This window comes from Bubalus bubalis, chromosome 12 (assembly GCF_019923935.1).
Source record: "Bubalus bubalis isolate 160015118507 breed Murrah chromosome 12, NDDB_SH_1, whole genome shotgun sequence".
In the NCBI taxonomy this organism is placed as follows: Eukaryota; Metazoa; Chordata; class Mammalia; order Artiodactyla; family Bovidae; genus Bubalus; species Bubalus bubalis.
Window position 1 is genome coordinate 104447107 of NC_059168.1, and position 22982 is coordinate 104470088.

Sequence of the window (22982 nt, forward strand, 5' to 3'; positions counted from 1 at the left end):
GGGGCAGGTGGCGGGGCGTCGGCGCGGCCTTGGCAGATGCGGGGAGCTCGGCATCGGCCGGTGGGCGGGTGCTGGGCAGCACGCTCCCCGGGGGGGCGGGGATGCTCCCTGAGCACAGGGCACTCTAGGGGTCCCCGCCGCAGGTCAGTGGGTCAAGGGCTGGGGGAGCCCGGTGCTGCTGGCTGGCCCCGTCTTGGCTGTGGGCCTGCCTTCCTGCGAGGGGGGCGCTTCTGCACGTCTGTACCCCTGCCCTGTCCCAGAGTCCATCCCTGGGAGGCGTCCTGCTGGGCCTGGACGCTTGATGGCCGGGCTGGGGGGCAGCTGGGACCTGGGTGGGGAGAGCGGAATCCCGAGAGTGGCCCTGAAATGCCTGCCAACCCCCAGCCTTGGGGACCTCAGCCCGGCCTCGCCCCGGACTCCGGCTTTGCCCCAGACTCCGGCTTGCCCCAGACTCCGGCTCCGCCAGCGTGCCTGGGAGCCGCCGTTTTGCGCCCGCGGGCAGAGCGTCTCCGGGCAGTGCCCGTGCTGAGGGGGGCTGACGAGGGGGCTCGCGTCGGCCCTGGGCTCACGGCGGGGATGGGGGTCCCCTGAGCCCTGCTCCAGTCCCGGAGGGCCCGCATGGGGGCTCTCCCAGGAGAGGGGTCTGGACCTGGGGCTGCCCCCTGCCGATGTGGCTGTGTCTGCACACCTGGGCAGGACGGCTCTGGCAGGGGCGACCCTGCTGGGGGAGGGCTCGGTGGGCTTGGGGCTGGGGTGCACGCCTGGTGGAGGAGGAGCCAGCAGACAGGGACTCGCGGCCTTCTGGGGGTCTGGGAAGGGTACTGAGGCTGGCTCTGTGGATTGGGGGGAATTCATGCCAGCGTCCTGCCAGGAACGCTTGCCCCCTCCTGCCCTGCTCAAAATCTGGTGTATAAATGATCATACTCTCCATTCTCTCCTATTTTCTTGTTGGCAGGGACCCTGCTGCCCTCCCCGGGCACACGCCTCCGCCCAGGGTATGCACGGGTCCGGGGTCAGGAGGGGTGGGTGTCCAGATGGCCGGGCGGGTGTGCCTGCCCAGCGATACCAGGAGATGCCGTGCTGATCGCAGGCTGTGATTAAACGACCTGTCCGGGCCGGCTGGGCAGCTGGTCAGTGTCAGCTCGCACAGCAGGATGTGTGGACGCTGCCCGCTGCGGCGGGGGTGGGGTGGTGGACGGCGGGGGAGAGCAGGGGCCGCCGGGAGCCTTGGGGGCAGGCGCTGCGGGGTGGAGAGTCAGACATGCCGCTGGAGTCAGACACCCTGGCCTGCCCCACTTGCCCGCCCTGGCCCTGGCCCCTGGCCCCTCTGAGCCTCAAGCCCCTCGTCTGTGGAGGTGGCTGCCCGTCATGCCCTCGCACCTGGGCGGAGCAGAGGCCCCTGGCGGCTGGTGGGTGGCCTGGGCCCCCGGGGGCACCTGCCATGGGCTCCTGCTCCTTGGAGGCCGGCAGTTTCCACACAGGGTCTTCCTCCTTGGAGGCCCAGCGGGCACGCAGCTGATGGACGCTCCCAGACCTGCAGCCGGGGTCGCCATGTGGGCGCCTGGCTGGCTGTGTGGGGCCTCATGGACTGTCCCTCCCACCCCGGGTGGCGGCTCACCCCGGATGTTTTCCTCCTGGGTCGGGAGGCAGGCGGGAGGGAGGTGGGCCAGGCTCCGCGCCCGCCCCACAGCACCTGGGGCCGTGTTGCAGGGGGGCTGAGGGTCCCGGGTCCCCTCTGTCCTCATCCGTGTTCTCAGCGGGCCTTTCCCTGCTCCCGGGTCAGGGTGGGCAGACGCCCCGCGAGGGCCGGCAGGGCCTCCTGCCTCAGCGTCCCCGCCTGTAAAGCGGGGGCAGCCGATGCAGCGGTCGGGAGGAGCGTCTGCCCCGTGAGGTCCGCCTGCCGGCTCGTGAGCAGATGCTGGCGGCGGAGGCTGCTCTCTGTGGTCCCCTTAGGAAGTGATGGCTCTGGGGACGGAGCTGACTCTTCTGGGCACGGGCCAGCCGTGGAGGTCCAGACAAGGCAGGGCTGGAAACAGGAGGTCGGGGAAGCTGCTGGTGGCCTCGGGTCCCTTGCTCCCCTCCGGGGCCTCACCCTTGTCGGGGTCTGTGGGCCCAGGGCAGGGCACTGGGCAGGGAGGCGTGCGTGGCCAGGCGATGGGACGGAGCTGACTGTGCGCGGGCAGGTGTCCAGCCCCCGCCCTGACCTGACCGCGTCACCCCAAACTTGGCTCCCTCCCAGCACGGGAGCCCCCAGCGGGGCAGGGATCCGACGCCCCGGGAAACGTGATCCCCTCCCTGGCCTGTGAATATTTCATCAGTGGATTAAAAATTGAAGCCGAACCATCATCCCCCACCCCGGGAGGGTGGAGGCGGGGCGCTGGCTCCGTTTCAGGCCCGTCTGAGTCTTTCTCTCGATAATGGAGCCTTGTCAATTAGAAAGTGACATTGCTGTTTAAAATGCCGCTGTGCGGCCCTCTTTAATTAAGGCCGAGATGTAATAACCAATCTGCTGCCGTGAATGAATTTTTAACCATCCGAATGAGGGGTGACCGGTGTCCAGCGGGGTTTGTCAGGGTGGGTGTGCCGGGGGGCCTCAGAAATTCGTGGGGGCGGTGGTGCTGGCCAGGCGGGGGCATCTGGCCTGTGTTGGTGATGGCATGTGTGTGTTTGGCGTGTGTTGGTGGTGGGGTGTGTGTCTCTGGCGTGTGTTTGTGGGGTGGGTGTGTGTCTGGTGTGTGTTGGTGGGGGTGTGTGCCTGGTGTGTTTGGTGGGGGTGTGTGTGTTTGGCGTGTGTTGGTGTGTGTGTGTCTGGCGTATGTTGGTGGGGGTGTGTCTGATGTGTGTTGGTTAGGGGGATGTGTATTTGGTGTGTGTTGGTGAGGGGGTGTGTGTCTGGCATGTGTTGGTTGGGGGTGTGTGTGTCTGGCACGTGTTGGTGGGTGTGTGTGTGTGTTTTGTCTGTGTGGGTGAGGGTGTGTGTCTGACGTGTGTTGCTGGGGGATGTGTGTGTTTGGTGTGTGTTGGTGGGGGTGTGTCTGGCATGTGTTGGTTGGGGGTGTGTGTGTTTGGTGTGTGTTGGCAGGAGGGTGTGTGGTGTGTGTTGGTCGGGGGTGTGTGTGTTTGGTGTGTGTTGATGAGGGGGTGTTTGTTGGGGGTGTGTGTGTGTGTGTGTGTGTGTGTGTGTGTGTTGGTGAGGGTGTCTGACACGTGTTGGTGGGGTCTGTGGCTGGCATGTGTTAGTGTGGGGTTGGTGGGGCTGTGTATCTGGTGTGTGTTGGTGGGGGATGTGTGTGTTTGGTGTGTGTTGGTGGGGAGTGTTGGGGGTGTGTCTGACACATGTTGGTGTGGGGTGTGTATTTGGTGTCTGTTGGTGGAGGTGTGTGTGTTTGGCGTGTGTTGGTGAGGGGTGTGTGTTTGGTGTGTGTTGATGAGGGGGTGTGTGTCTGGCGTGCATTGGTGGGGTGTGTGTGTGTCTGGCGCGTGTTGGTGGGGGGCTGTGTGTCTGGAGTGTGTTGGTGGAGGTGTGTGTGTTTGTTTGGCATGTGTTGGTGGGGCTGTGTATCTGGTGTGTGTTGGTGGGGGATGTGTGTGTTTGGTGTGTGTTGATGAGGGGGTGTGTGTGTGTCTGGCGTGTGCTGGTGGGGGAGTGTGTCTGGCGTGTGTTGGTGGGGTATGTGTGTGTGTGCGCGTGTCTGGCACATGTTGGTGGGGGGTGTGTGTCTGGTGTGTGTTGGTGGTGGGATGTGTGTGTCTGGCGTGTGTTGGTGGAGGTGTGTGTTTGGTGTGTGTTGGTGGGGAGTGTTGGTGGGGGTGTGTCTGGCGTGTGTTGGTCAGGGGTGTGTGTGTTTGGTGTGTGTTGATGAGGGGGTGTGTGGTGTGTGTCTGTGGGGCGTGTGTGTTTGGTGTGTTGGTTTGTATGTGTGTGGGGTGTGTGTGTGTGTGTGTGTCTGGCACATGTTGGTGGGGGGTGTATGTTTGGTGTGTGTTGATGAGGGGTTATGTGTCTGGCATGTGTTGGTGGGGTGTGTGTGTGTCTGGTGTGTGTTGGCAGGGTCGTCCTGGTCTGTGTGTGGGGCTGGGGGGTGCAGACTCTGGCTCCGTGTGTTTGCGGGTCAGGATGGGCACACCCAGGGGCTGAGGTCAGGCCTGACATGGGGGCGGGGGGAGCCCTGGCGGTCTCGAGGGTCTCGTGAGTGACGCGAGGGGCTTGGGTGCTGTGGGGACAGCTCTGGGCTTGGGTCTGCCCAGGCGTGTGCTGGGTGCTTGGCGAACCAGGATCGGTGAGCCCCCAGGCCTCCCAGGCCGTCGGGGAGCCTGGACGTGGGTGGACAGTGCCGCTCCGGGTGGGCAGGGGCTGGGCTGGGGGGTCCAGCCAGGTGGTCGCTCACCGGGACCCACGGGTTTGTGGGGCTGCGTCGAGGCCCGCGGGTGTGTCTCAGGCCCCAGGGTGGCAGCAGGGGTCCCCTCCAAGGCCCGCGGATGGAGGCCCGGCGCTGGGCAGCGCTGCCTGGCTCCTCCTCACTGCACCCGCCCACTGGCGGGCAGAGGTGGCCGCCCGCCAGGAGCAGACCGTGAGGGGCGGCGCGTCTGGACCACCCAGCCTCCAGCCTCCCTCTGCTGGGCCTCCGTGTTTTCCTTTGGCGGGGCCGGCGCTGATCCCCGGCTGCCGGCGGGCGCTGGGCGCCGCGTGCCCTGGCTGCGTCGGCGGCTCCCGCCCGGCTCAGCGGCAGTTACCCCGGCGAGACAGAGTTGGGGTGTGGGTGTCGTGGGGTCGTCCGAGGGGCTGAGGGAGGGGCCGGCTCGGGGCGGCTCCCCGTCGGTCCTCAGCCTCGCCTGCACGCCGTGGTGGGGTGGACAGGGCCCTTGCATCAGGCACGGTCCTCCTGGAGAGCAGGGTGCCTGCCGCCTTGGGGGATGTCTCTTGGGGGGGGGGGCGGCGGGCTGCACCTGGAGTTTTGGGGCCCCAGGAAGCGAGCTCAGCTGGGGAGGAGCTGTGTTTATTTTCTTAGATGATTTAAAGGCTGCTGGAACGGTGCTCGTGAATGTCCCCACAAGGCGGAATTTCTGACAGCCCTGGGTGTGGGAGGCCCGGGCCGGGCGGACCGAGCTGGAGGGGGCCTGGTGTGTGTGTGTGTGCCTCTGGGCACGCATGGCGGCGTCAGGGTGGCGTCCATTCACGTGGCTGCCCAGGGCACTGCCCGCCCTCAGCAAACCTTCCCCTGTGTGCGGAAGGGCTCTGATGGCCGGGGGGCTCCGTCTGCTTCTGGGAGGCTGTGTGCCCCAGTGTGTCCATGTGCCAGTCCTCCCGAAGGCGTGGGCTGGACACAGCCCGTCTCCTCCAGACCCGAGGGTCATCTGCCTTGTCCCCCTGCCCCTCCCCAGGGCGGGAGGGTTGAGGTGCCCTCTGTCCGGCAGTGATGCCTGGCCTCGGGCAAGGAAGGGCCTTTTGTCCCAGAAGCCTCCTGGTACCTTCGGAGGGCCGTTGGTGTCCAGGGCTGGGTGAGCCGAGCCGTCTGTAACCTGGGCTTCCTGACCTCTCCCTGACGGGGCTGGCAGGACTCAGGGGCAGTGCCAATCGCCTCTCTAAGCCTCACCGGGGACACCCTGAGAAAGCTGCATGTGCAGCAGGTGGATGGTCCCCAAGGGACCACGGGGGGCGGGTTGGGGCCTGCCGTTCGGGGAGCAGAGATCTCGAGGCCCCGGAGCAGGGACTCAGGCTGGCCTTGCCCGCAGGCCTCCCTGGTCGGCTGCCGTGGCCGCCTGGGGTCTCGGGAAGGTGCGGCCCTGGGGGCTGGGGGCCTCGGGAAGCTGTGGCCGTGGGGGGCGGGGGACCGTGGGGTGGAGGCGCATGCCGGGCCGTTCTGACCTGGGCTCTGCCATTGTCCACAACTAGTGGAACTGAGCTCTGTCTCCAGGAGCTGAGTGACAAGGCCGTGTTCCTGGTTACTTCTGCGGAATTTGTAGCCAGGTGCCGCCACGGGTTACTGTGTCTGCCCTCCTGAGCTGTCGGCCTGGCGTGAGAAGGCCTGTGGGCTCGGTGAAGTGTGGGGCTGAGTTAGCTATAGCTCTGACCCAGTTAGGGTGTCCCCCCTGGGCTGCCCACCTTTGAAAGAGGGGAGCTTTCAGAACCGTGGTGTCCGGACCATGGCCCAGACCAAGGAGGTCGGCAGCCTTGACGCTGGGCTCCCCAGTGGCCCCTGGTGACGCTGCTGTGCAGCTGGGCCAGGAGCTCCCGGTGCCCTTCCTGTAGCTGTGTGCATGCATGTGAGTGCGTGTGCATGCGTGCGTGTGTATGTGCATGCGTGTGTGTGCGCGTGCGTGTGTGGGTGTGTGCGCGTGCGTGCGTGTGTGTGTGCGTGTGTGTGCGTGCGTGTGTGCGCGTGCTTGTGTGCGTGTGTGTGCGCGCGCGTGTGTGTGGTGGGGGCGGGTATGTGTGGTTCCCAGGAGATCTGGATCTTTGGGAGCTCTGCTGTTGCTGAAAGTCTCAGATCTGGGTCAGGCCACGCCCTGCGCCCCGGGCCCTCCTGGCTCCTCAGGCAATGCTTATCTGAGTCCCTGATCTTGGCTCCCGTCCCCTGGGCCTGTGCACTCCGACTCCCCTTCCAGTGCCCGTGGGCCTCCCAGGCTGGCGATGAGCATGGGCCTGCCCCAGCGCTGTGGGGTGTCCGGACCAGGGGGATTCCTGGGGCTGGCTGCCCTGCCCGCAGGGAGCTCAAGAGCTGGGTCTGTGTTCCAGCAGTGCCGGTACCTGTGATTGCAGGAGGGGTGCGCGTCCTCTCTCGGCCTCTGGGGTTCCGGGCGGCTGGGGCCGCACTCCCTGCAGGCATGACCCCCCCGACACCGTGCCTGGCTCCCCCCTCCCTGTCTCTGCCCCCGGGCTCTTCCTCATCTGGGGAACTGCAGGCCCAGGTCCCCAGGGGGCTGTGGGTCCCCAGGGTCAGTGGGAGCAGTGGTCAGGGGGCTGGGCCAGGCGGGTGCTGGGAACCCTGTCAACCAAAGGACAGATGATGAAGGCAAGTGGGACCCTCACTGTGGGTCAGGGAGACGTCGGGCACCCCCACCCGTTTCCTGATCTGGCCTTGGGAGGCGGGGAAGGCAAGGGGCTCTCACGGTCAGCCGGCCGCGGGCCCTGCTGCCTGTTAGTTTAGGTTTTGATCTCTGCTTGTTTGGGCTTCTCCTCTCCGGCGGGGTGAGGGGGGGCAGGCCCAGAGTGCGGGGGCCAGCAGAGCCCGAGAGAGAAGGGACAGGTGGTGGCTGCCCGGGGAAGTTTGCATAGGGTCCTCCGTGGCCGAGGCAAGTGCCCGGGGTCGGGGAGGCCTGGACCCCTGCCCACCGCCCGGGCCACCTCCGCCCTCGCCCTGTTCCCCAGCCTGAAGGGCGGCGGGTCCTTGCAACACAGCGGAGGCAGGTAGGGGCCTGGCCCGTTGTGCAACCTGTAGCTGTGTGGGGAATTCCTCCCAGCGCCCTGCCTCTGCTCTGCCCCGGAGTCTGCATTTTTTGGAAAGCTTGGCTGCGATCTAGTCCCAGAGGGGCAGAGGCTGGGCTGCTCCCAGGTGTCAGATAAGCCCTTGGCGGTGGTGGGGGCGGGGCGGGGCAGGGGTTGACCACAGTTAGGTTGGAGGGGGGCGAGGTCTGGGATGGCTGCTGGGCTTTGACGTCCCTGAAGAGGGGCGAGGTCGTGTGTCCACGGGGAGCCAGAGCGGGGTCCCCCAGACCTGTCACTGGCTCAGGCCATCTCCTTTCCCCGCTGACCGGAAGCGTGGACCCGCTGGCTTTTGCTCCTTCCCCTGCCTCCCCCGGAGGGCTGGGGGCCTTCTAGGAGGGGCCTGTCTTCACCCAGCTTCTCCATCCCAGCTCTGTGGGGCTGGCTAGACTTGTCTCGAGTTGGGGGCAGTGTCAGGCTTCTGTGGGTCACCCGACTTGGGAGCAGGGGGCCTGTGGGCAAGCTCCTTCACCCCCCCGTCCCGCTCCGAGCCTCAGCTGCCTGGTCGCTGAAGTGGGCAGGATAAAGTACTGCTGTGTTGCTGGTTCTCTGTGCGGCGCTGGGATCGGCCTGGCTCACGTGGGAAGTCAGCGCGTGGCAGCGGGGCCTGGGGTCCCTGGACCTGGCCTTGGGCCGGACTCACGGTACTGGGTATGGGAAGACTCCCTGGAGGTCGGTCCAAGGGGAGGAGAGGGTGCCGGGCACACAGCCCTGCCGAGGAGGGCGGCCCCTGTGCAGAGTGGGGGCCTGCGGGGTGGGGTTGGGGCCTCCCTGCCCCCGACTGTCCGCTGCAGGGGCACACGCTCCTGCTCACTGGTTCTTGGACTAGACCCCGCGGGGCTTCACACGGGAAGGGTGGAGTCTACCAGGGTCCTGCTGGGGTGCGGTCACAGCTTGGGCGGCCGCACCTGTGCCCATGCGGCTGGGAGAGGCCGCCCCTCACCTGCCTCCCTCCCCGCCCTGCAGGCGGCCCCGAATCTCAGGAAGCCCCAGAAAGCCTCGGGGAGGGTTGGGGCACGGAGAGGGTGCAGCAGGGGCAGAAATAAGACACAACAAAGCAAAGCAAAAGTCTGCCCCCAGCCCCCAGCCCGCACCCCCACGCCTCCTTATCTGGTCCCCGGGCCTGCCTGTCGCAATTGCTCGCTCGGGGCTGGGTTGAGAAATGCGATCGAGAGATAGTCGTCTGGGGCGGTTGGACGGGTTTGGATCCTGCCCCTGGTGGAGGGCCTGCTCCCTCCTCCCCAAGGAGAAACTGGCCTGCATCCTCCTGCCTGCGTCCTGGCCCTGTTCCAGGGAGAGGGGGCTCTGGGGGCCGGGCGGGGAGCCTGCATGAGGAGGACCTCCCCTCCGCCCTCGTCGCGCAGCTGTGTGACGTCAGGACCCCCCGCCCCCCCACCTCAGTTTCCTCCTCGGCTCCTGGGGTGGGGTTGGAAGTGGGGGGGTCTGTGTGCAGGGGTCGTGCAGGCCAGGCCCCGAGAGCTCGGGGTGCTGTGGGGGACACAACCCTGAGCAGGGTGGAGGGAAGGAGTGCTTCTCCCCAGCAGACCTCAGGTTTCTGTTAGCTGGGACCTTCCAGGACGCAGACATGTGCCAGAAGTAAGCAGTGAGGGCCACGCTTGGGGCGGAGCGCGCGTTCCTAGAAAATGGACTGAAAACGGTGCTTTGTCCGGACAATGATCAGTTTTGCTCCTGCAGCCTGTGACCTGAGTTATCAGAGTACGAGACGTGGGGCAGCTTGGGGCAGGGAGCGGTCAGTGGGAGAAGTGCCAGCCAAGGAGGAGCCCGGGGTGGCCACAGGTGTCCACGATACTGGGGAACACAGGGAGGTGGGCTGGGGTGGGGGGCCTGGAGTGTGGGGGGCGTGAGATCCTTTGGGCGCGTGACGGGAGGGAGGTGTGACCCCCACGTGTATTTCTGTGGACAGACTCTGGTTGCCTGCCCACCCAAGGACCGTGTCCTTCAGAGGGGTCCCCGTGGGAGGCCGTGTGTCACTTATAAGAGTGGCCCCGGCCGAGGAAGGAGCCAGCTGTAACCCCGTTCCCAGGTCAGAGACCAGGTTGCCGGGTTCTGTCCTGCCCAGCCTGCGTGTCCTCGCCTGTGAGTGTCCCGGCCTGCTGGGCTATGGGCTGGACAGGAGGCTCGTCACGCTGTCAGCGGCTGCTTTCAAGCAGGAGGTTGGTGAGGGCTCAGGGCTGACTTGGGGTAAGGGGCAGGACGTGGGCAGCTGCTGTCCAGGGTGAAAGGGCCTCCATCTGCCTGGGCTGGGGTAGAGCTTGGAGGAAGCCTTCCTGGAGGAGGCAGCAACCTGCAGTCTAGATAAGGCAGAGGGTGGGGGCCAGGAGACGAAAGAGGAGTTCTGGGTTCTTGCGGGGAGGCCAGACCTGAGGGCAAGGGGGGTCATGGCGGGCCCCACAGGGCTTTGTGGGGTCTGACTCGAGCTCCTGGGCGCCCAGGCCGCGTCCTCTGCAGGAGGCGGCCTTGCGGGTGCTGTTTGCCCTGAGTATCCCTGTCCCGCCCTGCTGTGCGCAGGATGGGGCGGTGGGGCCGGGGCCGGGGTGTCCGCAAGGCCGTGGGCTGGCCTTGGCGTGTCGGCAGGTCTGAGCTTGGTCTTCGTGTGAGTGTGATGTGCACGTGGGCAGAAGACCAGGCCCTGCATTCACCGTTCACTGCCGTGGGCTCAGGAAGTGGCCCCAGGATCCTCTGGAGCCCAGGAAGCCACAAGGAAATAAGGGGTGCAGGGGGAGCCCCCTGGGGGCCACGCTGGAATGGCCTGGTGGCTCACACTTCAGCAGGAGCAGGCTTGGGTGCAGAGGGCGTGTGAGCAGCTCCTGGTAAAGAGAGGCTCCAGGTGAGGCCAGGAGGCTGCGGGGCCAGCAGCGGAGACCGGGGGGCTGGGCAGGGGTGCCCTGTCTGTCCTCGGGACAGGAAGGGAGGCCGTGGCAATGCTGTTGGGTCCAGACTGGGGGTCCCCAGCCCTCCTGAGCAAGAGTGTCTTGGAACCAGACTTGGAAGCCGTCGTTCCCACTATGCCCCCGCGGAAACTGAGTCCTGGCAGTGGGTGCCTGAGGCCGTTCAGAGCCTGGGAGGGCTGCGGGGCCCGGCGGCTTCGGTGGGCTCCGTGTCGGGGTGCCCGTGGGCTCCGTTTGGGGAGGGAACCTTGTGGTCATTGTTCACCAGCAGCCAGCTGCTGAGCCGAGGGGCAGCTGGCTGCCCAGCCCCCCAGCCCCAGTGCCCTTCTCTTCGGTCTTTGCTCCTCTCCCCCTCATCCCTCTTGGCTCCCTGGTGCTCCTGCCTGGCACCCACTTACCTGGCCCCGCCTCGCCACACTTCTGGCCCCCAGCCCCTGGCTCCTGGCTCCCCAGCACCCGGCCCCCAGCCCCCCAGCACCCAGCCCCCGGCACCCCAGCCCCCAGCCCCCCAGTCCCCAGCCCCTGGCCCCCTGGCCCCCCAGCCCCATGGAAAATGACTTCTGTAAGTCTGCGTCCTCGTTCTCTTCCCGGCTCCACACCTTCTCAGGGGACGCAATGCAGCTGTGTTTGGAGGGTGCTGGGCTGGGGAGGGTGGTCCCTTTTCCTGGCCTTCCCAGCCCCATTAGTGGGCCTGGATTTGAGTTTTCCTGAGGACTGGTTGGTTAAGATAGACTCCTTGCTCCCTCTGCTATAAATAATAATAATAAACCCAGTCAGCATTTGTGGCTGGATTCCCACAGGGGGCAGGTACATGTGGCCGGGGGTTGGACGGGCCACGGTGGGGCCCTTGTGGGGGTGGGAGGCAGGTGGCCCCTCCTCTGTGTCCACCCGTCCAAACATACGGCCGAGGCTCTGGAGGGCCTGCGCCCTGTCCGTTTCCCTCGTGGGCTGCCTCTGGCTGGATGTCTGGCTGAGCAGGGCCACCTGGGGGCTCTGGTGGGCCTGGCCTGTGAAGGAAAGGGGCTCACGCTCTGAGACGCCTTGTTGCCCCCACCGGGGGACAGGCGGAAGGTCTGGGGACCCTGGGATCCCGGGCTGGAAAGGGGCGTGGAGGTGGAGCTGGGGAGGGGGCGGGTGCCTGGCGGGGCGGCGTGCTCTGTCCTTCAGCCCCGCCATCTGGGCTGGAGCCCCCAGCTCTGGCCCAAAGCCCCTGCTTTCGTCGTCTTGCCTGGGCGGGGGGGTCCAGGGTTGCTGGCCGGGCTGACAGCCACTTGCCGCCCTCGGTGGCCTTGCCCAGGCCGTGGGGCACAGGGTCGGCATCCGGCCACTGCCCGAGCCGCTGACAGCCTGCAGACTCCGTGTCGTCGGGCTGGGGCGGAGTTGGCAGGAAGCAGCTGTTCCTTCCCCTCCCTGCCTGCTGGTCACGGGACCGCGCTGTGACCGTGAGCCCGGCTTGGCCCTGGTCTTGCAGAAGTCCCAAGTTCAAGCCTGCATCCTTGCGTCTGCTTCCTTCCCCAGGGGCCTGGCGGTGGGGCCGCGTGGTGTAGCGCCCGCCCCGGGCCCCGGTCTGAGCCGCTCTCAAACCCACTGAGCGGTCTCTCTCCGCCCTGCAAACAGGCGCCTCAGCCACGGGGCTGCTTTGTCTAGGGGGCAGCCTGGGATCTGGAACCACCCGGGGCAGGGGGAGTTCTGACCAGCACCTCCTGGAAGGAATAGCCCCATCCAAGGCCTGGGGATCCTGGGTGTGGGGGCTGCCCCCGGCCTGGCCAAGACCTGGGACCTCAGCCTGGGGGGACGGTGGTCACATGCACTGAGGTGGACGCTGAGCTGTGCTGTTGGGCGGCTGGGGGACGGGGTCCTGGGCTGGGAGTCTGCCCGTCTCCAGGGGCCATCAGAGCCCCAGGCAAGCCCCACGCTGGCCCTGGTCTGGGGTTGGGGAGACACCCCGGGGTGGGGGGTTTGGGAAGGCCTGGCTCCGTTCGAGCCCGCCGTGGCTAGTGCCTCTCGCCTGGGCTCTGCTGGGGTTTTGTCTGATGGGAGCCCGCGGCCTCGCGGTGTCGGGCTCGACTTTCCCACATGCCGCGCCATCTGACTCATCAGGGTAACGCAGTGACCGTGCTGCTAATTCATTCGACTAATTACGTCTGGAGCTTTCTCTGGGCCTGGCACCTGGTCTCGGAGCCAAGAGGGAGCTTGGAGAGCTCAGTGACAGGGCTGGGAAGACGCAGGCCTCGCTCGGGGCCGGGCGGCTGCCCCGGGCCTGTGACGCTCTGGGCTGCAGGCCCTTGTGTGCCGAGGCCCGTTTCAGGGTCTGGCCTGTGGCGTCTGGCCCTGCGGTCCCTCCCCGCATGGCCACCCACTGCCCCTCACTCTCCCCACCCCAAGTCCGCCCTGGCGGGGCTGGGACAGCCGTGGCCAGGAGGCCACGGGGCTGAGACGCTTCTAGCCCCCGCGGTGCACCGGGAGCCGGGAGCCGCCGGGTCTGCCTCTGTCTGTCGGTGGTGAGCTTCTGGGGCTGTAAATTGAGTCCCGCCCGGCGTGCTGCGGTCCTTGGGGTTGCAAAGAGCCGGGCACGACTGAGCGACTGAATTGCTGAGCAAGTGCCTGATGGATCTGGTTAAAATCTGGGGCACGGTGGAGGTTCCTGGTTTGGGAGCAGGCCCATAGGTTCTCAGGGTTGATCCACCGACTGCCCACATGGCCAGGTGGAGATGGAAGGTTCCAGAACAAGCTCTCAGTCCAAGTGCTTTGGGCTTCCTCCTGGTCTGACACGTGCAGGGGCCTCCCCACCTCCCCCGGCCCTGCCCGGCTGGGCTTGAGAGGGTGGCCGTGGAGCTGGCCATGTCTCCAGGGTGTGCCCAGCGCCAGCTGGAGCTGGCCTCCGTGGGTGTGCTGACTGAGAGCCACCTTTCATCCCTGGGGTGGAGGGTGGGGGGGGCCCTACCCAAGCCTGGGTGCGGGGCTGGGCCTGGGGTCACGCGAGTTGTCCCCGAGCAGGAGAGATGGGAGGTCCCCAGGGGTGAGCCTCAGGGTCTGTGTTGAGCCCCTTGTCTCTGGCATGGCTGTGGCTGGCTCCTGGGTTCCAAGCGGGAGGTGGGGGCGGGAGGTCTCCTCCGCCAGCAGCCCTGGCTCCCGCTGCAGCCTGGCTTTCCCACACCGTGTTCGGGGGAGCCTGAGGTGTCTGTGGCTGGGAGCTGTCTTTAGAGGAGGAGGGGCGGCCACAGAGCTGGCACCCCACCCCCTTCTTCATGGCGGGTCGGGGACGGATGGTCAGCCCCCAGGGTGCTGGGCGCTTGTTTTCTGAAGGGCTGTGTCTGCGGTGGGGAGCCTCCTGGGGTGATGATGTTCTGAGAGTGGTGGCTGCGGGCAAATGGGCAGCAGGACCTTGCTGCCCCCTGCCCCCACACAGCCTAGGGGCGGCAGGGCGACCTCAGAGGGGCCCCTCAGCGGGAGACACACGGTAGGCCCCGGGGACTCCCGCCTCGTCTGCCCACCCTCCTCCCTGCCGGAGGGGAGAGGTGGAAGGTGTCCACTTAGGTGATCAGCCAATTTCACAGCTCACTAGTTTCCCATCTAAGCGCTGGCCCCAGTGGGCCTGGGGTGGGCCCCGCGGCCGCTCTACTGGGTGCGTGTCGGCGGGCTCCTCGCTCCTCGCCCTGTGGGGGTGCCTGTGGCCGCGGTCTGGCGTCTGTGACTCGCTGGCGCTACACCCAGGAAGATGTGGACGGTGCGCGGGCACAGAGGGTCGTGTGGCGAGGCTGCGGCGAGCACACCTCTGGGAGCCCATGTCCTGGGCCGCACCAGGCACGGTTCCGCTCGGCCAGGCGCATTCCCTGGGGGCTCAGCAGGAGAGAGCCCGCCTGCAACGCAGAAGGCGCAGGTTCGATCCCTGGGTTAGGAAGACACCCTGGAGAGGGGGATGGCAACCCGCCCCAGTGTTCCTGCCGGGAAATCCCTTGGACAGAGGAGCCTGGCGGGCTGCAGTCCATGGGGCCACAAAGAGGTGGACACGACCGCGCGACCGAACGACGCTGACGCCCAGCTGACTCGGCGCAGCCCCGTCCACCTCGGCCCAGCCCTCGGAGGCATGAGGATGCCGGGTCCTGGGGGCCCCTGGCCTCCTGGTCCCGGGGCGACGCCCGCTGCCAGCAGATGCAGGGGCGGGCAGGGCCCCGGCTTTCGGGCAGACGCAGGTGGTGTGCGTTTTGGGTAAACATAGTCATGCCGCCCTTAGCGGAAACCTCGGGCGATGACGCCCTGCCACTTCCACTTACTTTAGCAGTTTAGGGGGAGAAGCCTTTCCTGAGAACTTGGCGGCCTGAGAAGAGAACAGCACATCCCCGGAAAGCGGGCAGGTGGCGAGGTGGGGGTGGTTGCTGGGTGCACCCCGGCCGCAGTGGGTCTTCTCTGCCCCTCCTCTCCCAACCCCCTCCTCCCACTTTCTAGATTCTTCTACCAGGACGGCATGACGGGTCTTTCCCCCTAAATCTCAAGCTGAGCTGAGTTTCCGAGGCGCACAGCGTCTTGCACAGATTCTGGTGCAGACACTGTGGGGCGGGAACCCGTGTGTCCTGGCGGGGACGTCTGCTCTGGGCTCGCCGCCCGGCTTGTGGACATTACAGATGAGGGTCTCCGATTCCTTTCCTCCTTCCGCCCCATCCCCTTACACAGGAGGAGGCTGAGACTGGAGAGGGCTGTGCCCGTCCGTGGTCACCCTGTGGGGGGGCGGGCCACCCTCAGCATCGGGGGGCACTTCCCATGGTAAAGGCTGTGAGCGTCGGGTGGGCCGTGTAGCCGGACTCGGGGTGCAGAGACGGAGGAGGCGGGGTGGCCCCTACCACAGCCAGCTGTGCGCAGACCGCAGGAAAGCCCCCCACTGCGTGTGTCGTCTCCCAGGGTCCTTTCGGGGACCTCCGCTGTAAAGACGGGGCGGGGACTCAGGGTCACACACGGGAGCCTGCTGGCCCCCGGCCGACAGCCCCCAGGGCAGGGGCACCTGGGCAGTGACGGGCATGTGGGTCCCCAGCCCTGAGTGCGCTCAGGGTGGGCCGACCTGGTCTCCGAGGACGGGCTTTGGCCGGCGTGTCAGCCCCAGGGGGAGGCCGGGCGTCCCGGCCCCTCTGCGGGCCTCACGTTGCCCCGGTGTGGACGGTGGGCCCTGTGCTGAACGTGGCGGGGCCCTCTTCCCCTTGCTGGGGACTCTGCTGTGGGGGACATGGCCGTGGCTTTGCTGGACGTGTGGACGCGGGCCCTGCCGTCCCTCAGAGGGCCTGGGGCGGGGCAGGTGAGGCGGTTTCACATCTGCTCTTGGTGCTCCCGGGGTGGGGGGTCGAGGGGCTAGCGTGGGCTTGGGGAGGGGTCAGCAGGCTCTGTGGACGGAAGGGAAGGTGCTTAGGGCAGAACTCACTGCTCCGTTCACAGGTCCCCCCACCCATCCTGCCTCTGTCAGGCCCACGCTGGAGGAGGGGTCCCATGCCGGGGGTGGGTGGGGGGCTTGTCTGGTGGGGGAGGCACACACAAACACCCAGCCTTGATGAAGCTGGACCCTCTGCGTGAGCCTGAGGGGTGGCCTGGAGGTGGCGGGTCAGGGGTCAGGGTCAGGTGAGTGACTTCTAGGAGCGTGGTTCCTTCTTGGCCTGAGTCTTAACGTCTGGGGTTTTGTCTGATGGGTCTGGTGCCTGCTTCTGGCACCCCTTTCTCTCCGGTGGGGCCAACGGGCTGGTACTGGGTCACTGTCTTTTGGGCTGGGCCTCGGGGGCCGTGTGGTGACCAGTCGCACAGGGAGACTGAGGCTGCGAGACGCCAAGCCCCGGGGGGAGGTGGCCGGGGAGGGTCCGTGGTCCTGTGGGGGGAGTCTCCGGAGCCGGCACCGCCTGGGTGGTCCCTGGCACACACCCACATGCACGGGGCGGGCGCGGGCTCTTCTCTGCAGGGCTGGCCGCCCCCTGGGTGCAGGGGCTTGGCCGGGGCTCAGAAATCCGCCTTATCTCGGATGTTGGGCTTCCTCAGCAGGCTGTCCCCGCCCCCGCCCCTGCCCCAGCCCATCTGGAACTTGTTACCCCTGGTGTCAGCGGCAGAGCGGCCCCTACGGCCGGCTCCCGGGACGGGGCCGCCGACCCTCCTCCAGCCTGAGCCCCCTTGGGCAGCATGAGGCCTGTGGCCTGCCTGGGGCCAGCGTGGCAGGGCCTGCTGTGGGGGGGGGGGGGGGCGTCGAGTGTCCCCTACGAGCGGGCTGGGCAGGGCTGGTCTTCCTGCTCCAGAATCAGTGCCTGGGAGGAGATGTGGTCTTGGGGTCTGGAGGGCAGGGGGTCCCTGCTTGGACGCAGGGGCGGCTGAGGCCGGAGCGGAGAGTTGCTCGCCCGGCCCCGGGACCAAGGTCTGCCCCCTGCCTCAGTGCCCTGGAGGGGTGGCCAGATGGTGGTTTCGGGTGTCCAGGGCGGGGGGCTCAGAGCAGCCACGTGTGGGCAGTTTGAGTTCTGCCCAGCTGTGGGCCACCAGAGGGGCTGGGTGTGGTGGGCTTCCCCCGGTGGGCCTTCCCGGCGTTCCCTGGACTGTTGAGCTTGCCCGAGGACTGCCTTCCAGGCCTCGGGTGCCCGCCTGCGCGGTGGGCCCGTGGGAGCCCGTGTGCTGCCTCTGGGCTCCTCTCCCTTGCCAGGTGTTGCCCAGGGACTGGGCTCCGGGCCCCGCTCAGCCGGCCCTGCTGATCTGCAGGAGCTGCTGATTCAGCTAATGGTGCTCCAGCTCCCCGACATCAGCCGCGGGCCCACCCTGCCGGAGTGCCTCGGCACCGAGCCTCCCCGCCGGCTGGTGTCTTCCGTCGCTCACCAGGCCGGCTCGCTCTCACCGCGGAGGTGCCAGCGTGTGGGCTGGGCTCCACGCTCTGGCTGCCCAAGTGCGGCTGCAGTGGGGGTGGGCTGGGGTCTCCGCCGCCCTCTCGGGACTCTTCCTGCCATCTGAGGGGTGGTGGCAGGAGCTTCGCTGGCCTGAGTCACGGGTTCACGGTTGCAGGAAGCGCAGGCCTTCAGCCTGGGAGCAGCCACCGTCTCACCTGGTTCTCAGTCCTTCAGTCACGGAGGCGCCTTCTCCTTCGTCGCTTACACGACGTGCGGGTGGCAGAGGCCTGAAATGGAAACCCTCTCCCCCGGCCGTGTCTCCAGGAACCCCTGTCCCCGCAGCGGCCGCCTCCCCGTGGAGGACGACCCGACAGTGTGGCCCTGCTCAGTCTGGGCTCTTGATTCCCAGTTTCTGGTGCCCCCCTGGGCTCAGCAGACGGTCAGCGGGGGGCTCGACAGAGGCACGACCAGGCTCCCGGAGGAGGCGAGGCCCCTGTGGGCACGGGGGCACAGCTGCCAGTCTGTCTCAGGGCTCTGACGGGTTTGCCCGCAAGGTCCAGGGGCTCCCCCCACCCCGAGGCCAGTCGGCCCCTGCCTGGGGGACCGCCGGGTACTGGGGTGCGCTAGACGAGCCCCTCTCGGTGTCAGGGCCTGGTGGCAGAAGGTGCAGAGGGCTGGTTGTTTTACCGAGTGAAACGGGGCTCTGTCCTGTGGGTGGTGCACACGTGTGGGCGCCTGGGAGACTGTGGTGTCTGGGGCCCTGTTGTCCTATCCCTGTGAGGTCCCCACTCCCGCTGCCAAGCACCCCCAACCCCTCAGGGGCTGCAGAGGTTTCGGGACTCCAGGCCTGGCTCCGAGGTCCAGCCGGGGGCGGCTGAGCGACCTCAGGAAGTCCCATCCCCTCTCGTGCTGGGCGGGCCCCGTCTCCTGCAGCCTCGCGGTTCAGAGGTGGGAAGGGAGGCAGGGGCCAGGCGCGAGGCCCGTTTAACCTGGAGGCTTGCCCTTGCCTCTTAGGACAGTCGTGCGTGCGTGCAGGCCTGTGCAGACAGCCACGTCTGCCCGTGCGGCGAGCGCGGTGTCCACAGTGCTGCATCCTGCCAAGGATGGCGCGTCCCTCGTCCCTCTCGGTGTCTGGATCCTGCTGGTCTGAAGCGGGGTGCTGGGTGGGGCTCCTGGGCACTTGGGGAGGGCATCCTGGTCATCTCGCCTGGGGACAGGGAGGGAATGTCTGCAGGGGCTTCCGAGGGTATGTGGGGTGATACCCATCCTCTGCGGGCCCTGGGGGAGCCTGAGCCCTGGCCGGCCCCGCGCTCCCCCACAGGAGAGCCCTCTGGCTGGCATTCCCGCTCCTTGGGGCGAGGGGCCTCCTCCGGGCCTCGCCCGCCACTGCGTCCAGACCGGGCGTCCCCTGATTACCATCCACGTTTCTGTGTGGGTTTGCTCTCCGTACCCCCAGTGGGCGATCTGCCGTGTCCCCGGATCTAGAGCAGCACCCCGTGTTGAGAAGGTGCCTGGGCCCCCTGATGAGGGGTGCAGGTTTGAAAGTCTGCGTCTCTGTGGGCGCCGCCGGCCACGGTGAGCCTTTAGGGATTCAGAGCCATCGTCCTTGCTGGTTGCCCCTGAGCTGCCCCTGAGAGCCGGCTGGGCGTCATGCTGGCGGCTGGTGGGGCACCTGGGTGGACGTGCTGGCCTGTGGAGCCCCCTGTGTGGCGAGTCTGCAGGGCGGGCAGAGTTGAGACCCCGGAGGGCGTGCTCTGCAGAGGGAGCCTGGCGGCTGCTGGGCCACATGTGCTGAGAGGCAATGCTGCCCAGGGGCACTGCCAGACCGGGTGGCCGGGTGAGGGTGGAGTCACTGTGGGGGGAGCGCTGCCGTGTCCCCCCCACCCCCGACTGGTCCTGGATGTGTCCCGAGGGCCCAGGGCGAGGCCGTGCCAGGCCTGCACCGTGGGGCCTGTGCTGGGGCCCTTGGTCCCCGGCGCTGGGGGGCGGACAGGCTCCTGGGGTCTGCAGGGGCTGGGCCCTTGGGCATGTGGGCAGAGTGCCCGCTCAGCCCCGGAGGCACAGGGCACAGGGAGAGGGATTTCCCCCCGATGCTGACCCCCACCCCAACTCACAGCCTCCCCTCCCGCCGGCCGGGTGGGGGCCCGTTGGGGGGGGGTCCCCGCCGCACTGCTCCTTCGGGTGCGGCCTGGGTGCCTTGCCCTCGCTGGGGCTCGGTGCCCTCTGAGGCGGGCTCAGCAGGTCCCTTCTGGGCAGCAGGGGTGCCCTTGTGGCAGCTGCTGCCCTGGGCTTCTCTCTTTTTCCCTCGATGTTCAGCCAAGGCATGTGGCCGCATGCAGGCTCGGCCGGACCCCGTGCTGACTGTGAAGCCTGGGTGGGCCGGGCCACGTCCTCCCGACCTGGCTTTGCGCCCCGGGACTGCTGGGGGGCCCCAGCCGAGGGGCGCGCTCGCTCTCCGGGACATGCTCTCCCCGAGCGCCAGGTCGGTCAGGGCTGCGCGAAGCTCGGGGCGGAGCGGACCTGCGAGGGCCTGTGGCGGCGGCCTCTGTACCTTCACGATGGCCCAGCCGGTCCATGCGCCCCGAGGACGAGCAGGCCGAGGCCTCCCGGGCGCCGCTGCGTGTCGAAACCGGCCGCTGACGTGGCCGCGGTGTTGAAACAAGTGTTTGCGGGTTTCCCAACATCCTGCTGCCGTCACAGGACCGGGTGTCAGGAGCCGGGTTCCAGGCCCGGCCGGGCCCTTCTCTTGGGGTGCCCGGCGCCCCGTTCTCTCCCCCGGGAGACCAGGAGAGACCGCCGCTCCCCCACCTCCACCCGGGCAGGGCAGAGGGCGCGAGCTCTTGTCATCCTGGTGACCTGCCTGTTGTATGGAAGTCAGGAGGCGTTGGAGTGGAGGGCAGGATTCGAATCCAGAACTCGAGGCTGCGCTGAGGCTGTGTGCTGGGCAGGAGGCGGGGGCGGGCATCTGCCCTCCTGGGAGGCACACGCCTGTCTGGTGGCAGTGGGCTGTGGCCAAGGGCCCAAGCCCCTGTGTCCCCCGAGAGACTGCCCCGGGTGGGGCTGTGAGCCCTTTACTGAGCGGCCCACCTCTGGGAGCGGGTAGGAGCGGGGAGCCTTAGGTTGGGCCAGGTGGCCCCCTTTTTCTTCTGCTGACCTCAGGCTTGACTCCGGGGCTGCCCTGTGAGGACCGCAGATTGATTGACCATCCGCAGTGCGGCAGGCAGTAGGCTTCCGGAGTCACGGAGCCCTGCCTGTGACCTCCCCGGGTGGGCTTTCTTACGCTCACTGCTTATGGAGGAAGCTGGGGCCCAGAGAGGCCAAGTGACCTGCTGGGGGGCACACAGCAGTGGGCAGGGAGCTGGTGTCCAGGCTGCCCAATTTTTTCTAGGATTCTGCTGGGTCCATCTAGGAGGAGATGATACAGCGGGAAAGTCCACCCCCAGCCCAGCGGCGGGTCCAGGCCCTGCCGTGCTGAGCTGTGCAGCCTCGGGCACACAGCCCAGACTCCTTGATCCCCCGAGGGGACCCTGCAGGCTCTGGGTGAAGGGGAGGAGGAGAGGGTCTCGGGCCCGCCTTCCCGGCCGGGCGCCACCACAGACCCCAGCCCTGACCCCCGCGGGGTGGGGCTGGGGCTCTGGGAACCTGTGGTCAGGCCTCTCCCCGGCTGTGGTGTTGGCCTGTTGCCTGCCAGCAGGGGAGGGGCCCTGGAGACACGTCTCTTTTGGATGAGGAAGTGAACGCTCAGAGAGGGTGTGGGGCCGAGCTGGGGCCACACAGCGAGGCGGGTGCTGAGCCAGGGGCCTGTGGAGACGGGTCATCAGGAGACCCATGCCTGAGACCTTTCCTGGTAAGGTGGGCGTTTCAGAGGGGTTGGGGAGGACTCTGTGGGCTCCGGCCCGTGGCGCTCAGCGCTTTCTCTGGGGCTGGGAGGGACTGATGGGGGTGCAGGGACCCCCGAGGGCCTGCTGTGTCCCGGAACTGTGGGTGACATCTGCTCCGTGCACAAGCACGGCGTCGGTGTCCTCAGACGACCCCGTCCGGACAGATCGTTAGCCCATTTTGCAGACGAGAACATTGGAGCCGAGTGGCCACGTGGTGTGCTGTGGTGCTCGGTCAGGAGGTGGGGTGCACTTGGCCCCTGGCTGCACACTTGGCACCAGGGGTCCGCTGTGTGACTCTGTAGCCCTCCCTGGGACTCTGGCAGGGCTGGCGGTCCTCACGGTGGGCGTGCATGCAGTTGGGTCCTGTCCTCCCAGCTGTGCGTGGGGAGCCCAGGGCTTGGTGTGCGGCGGGAGCTGGGGGCGTCCTCTAAGTTACAGCTGGAGGGAGGCGGGTGGTGCCTCCCACAGGAAGCCCTCCTTGATGCCTGTGCCCAGACAGCGCCCTCCCTCCCGTCACGTCCCTGACCGGCTGGGCTCTCTGGGCTCCGGAGAGTCCTCTGGCTGCGCGGCCTGGCTGTCCCTGGCAGGGCCTGGCCTGGATTATCCACCTGTTCCCAGCACAGTAGAGGCTGTGTGGGTAGGCCACCCACTCGGGAGGGCTCTGTGATACATACCCAGAGGGGGCCTCTCTGAGGACGAGGATGCTTAGACCCAGCGTGGTTGGGCCGGCCGTGGGTCGTGCAGGCAGGCCTCAAGCCCAGGTCCGCAGGTTGTGTGCACACCTGCGCTCACCTCGTCACCTCGGGGATGGCCAGGGACAGGCCAGCCTCATGGTCACGGCCTCCTGGCTGCTTTCTTCTTATGTGATGTCTTATTGCAGAAGAGGAAATAAAGGCTCAGAGAGGTGGTTCAGCCTGCTTCAGTTTGCACAGCTTGTTAGCACCTTAGGGTCTCTTTGAAAGTTGGTCCTTCTCTTTGAAACTTGGTCCTTACTCAGCTGGTTCTTAAGGACCATGGTGAGTCCCACGGCTTCTGTCAGCCCATTCCTAGCTCCCTCATCCCCACTCCGCTTATCCATTTAGTCTTTATTTGTGCTGGCTGTATACCAGGGTAAGGCCAGGCCCAGGGCTGCCTGATGAGCCGGCTGCAGCTCCCGCCCTCAGACCTCCTGGACTTTGGGGGCTGGGGGCACCCTGTGGTGGGGAGTGCCCTGTTGAGGGTGTGTTGTAGAAGGCACCACTGCCCTGATTGGGAGAAATCAGGAGGGCTTCCTGGAGGTGGGTTTTATTTAAACTGGATTGGGGAGAGGTGCAGGCAGAGTTTCAGGCCCAGGGAACAGCATGTCCTCGAGGCGAGAAAGCTGATGTGTTCCTGGAAATGACCTGGTTCCCATGCCTGGGGGTAGACCCAGATTGGGGCGGGCCAGGGCGCCCTGAGGGCTGGCAAGGAGCAGGGCTAGAGGTGGGTGCTGGGTGCCCAGGTGAACGTCCTTCTCCCGGATCACAGCGGCAGCTGGGGCTCACCTGGCTCAGTCCTGATCTGGGGGGTGGCAGGCTTCTTAAAGGGAAGCCGAGAGGTCCCCAGGCTCCCCAGGTGGCTCAGCGGTGAGGAGTCCTCCCGCCAGTGCAGGGCCACCAGGGGTCTTGGGTTCAGTCCCTGGGTCGGAAAAGCCCCTGAAGGGAGTGACAACCCCCTGCAGGGTTCTTGCCTGGGAAATCCCACAGAGAGAGGAGCCTGGCGTGCTGCAGTCCATGGGATCACGAAAGAGTTGGACATGACTGAGCGACCGAGCTCCAATGTGAAGGGTCTGCGGGTGGGCCTCGGCCCTTTCTGGAGCCCTGGGGTTGGGGTGCAGAGGCGAGCTGAGTCTAGGCGG

At 67.1% G+C, this 22982-nt stretch overlaps 1 protein-coding gene across 3 annotated transcripts in view; it reads left to right on the plus strand.

Annotated features, from left to right (window-relative positions):
* Positions 1 to 22982, plus strand: part of RXRA (retinoid X receptor alpha) — a 93498-nt gene that overhangs the window by 19384 nt on the left and 51132 nt on the right. Inside the window, exon 1 of one of the 3 annotated variants that reach the window (XM_006062454.4) lies at positions 20874 to 21072. The exons of the other annotated variants lie outside the window; for them this stretch is intronic. Within the exon in view, the coding sequence (XP_006062516.3) occupies positions 21054 to 21072 (19 nt within the window). The 5' untranslated portion in view covers positions 20874 to 21053. Of the gene's footprint in view, positions 1 to 20873; positions 21073 to 22982 lie in introns of those variants that run through there. 3 annotated transcript variants of the gene reach the window in all.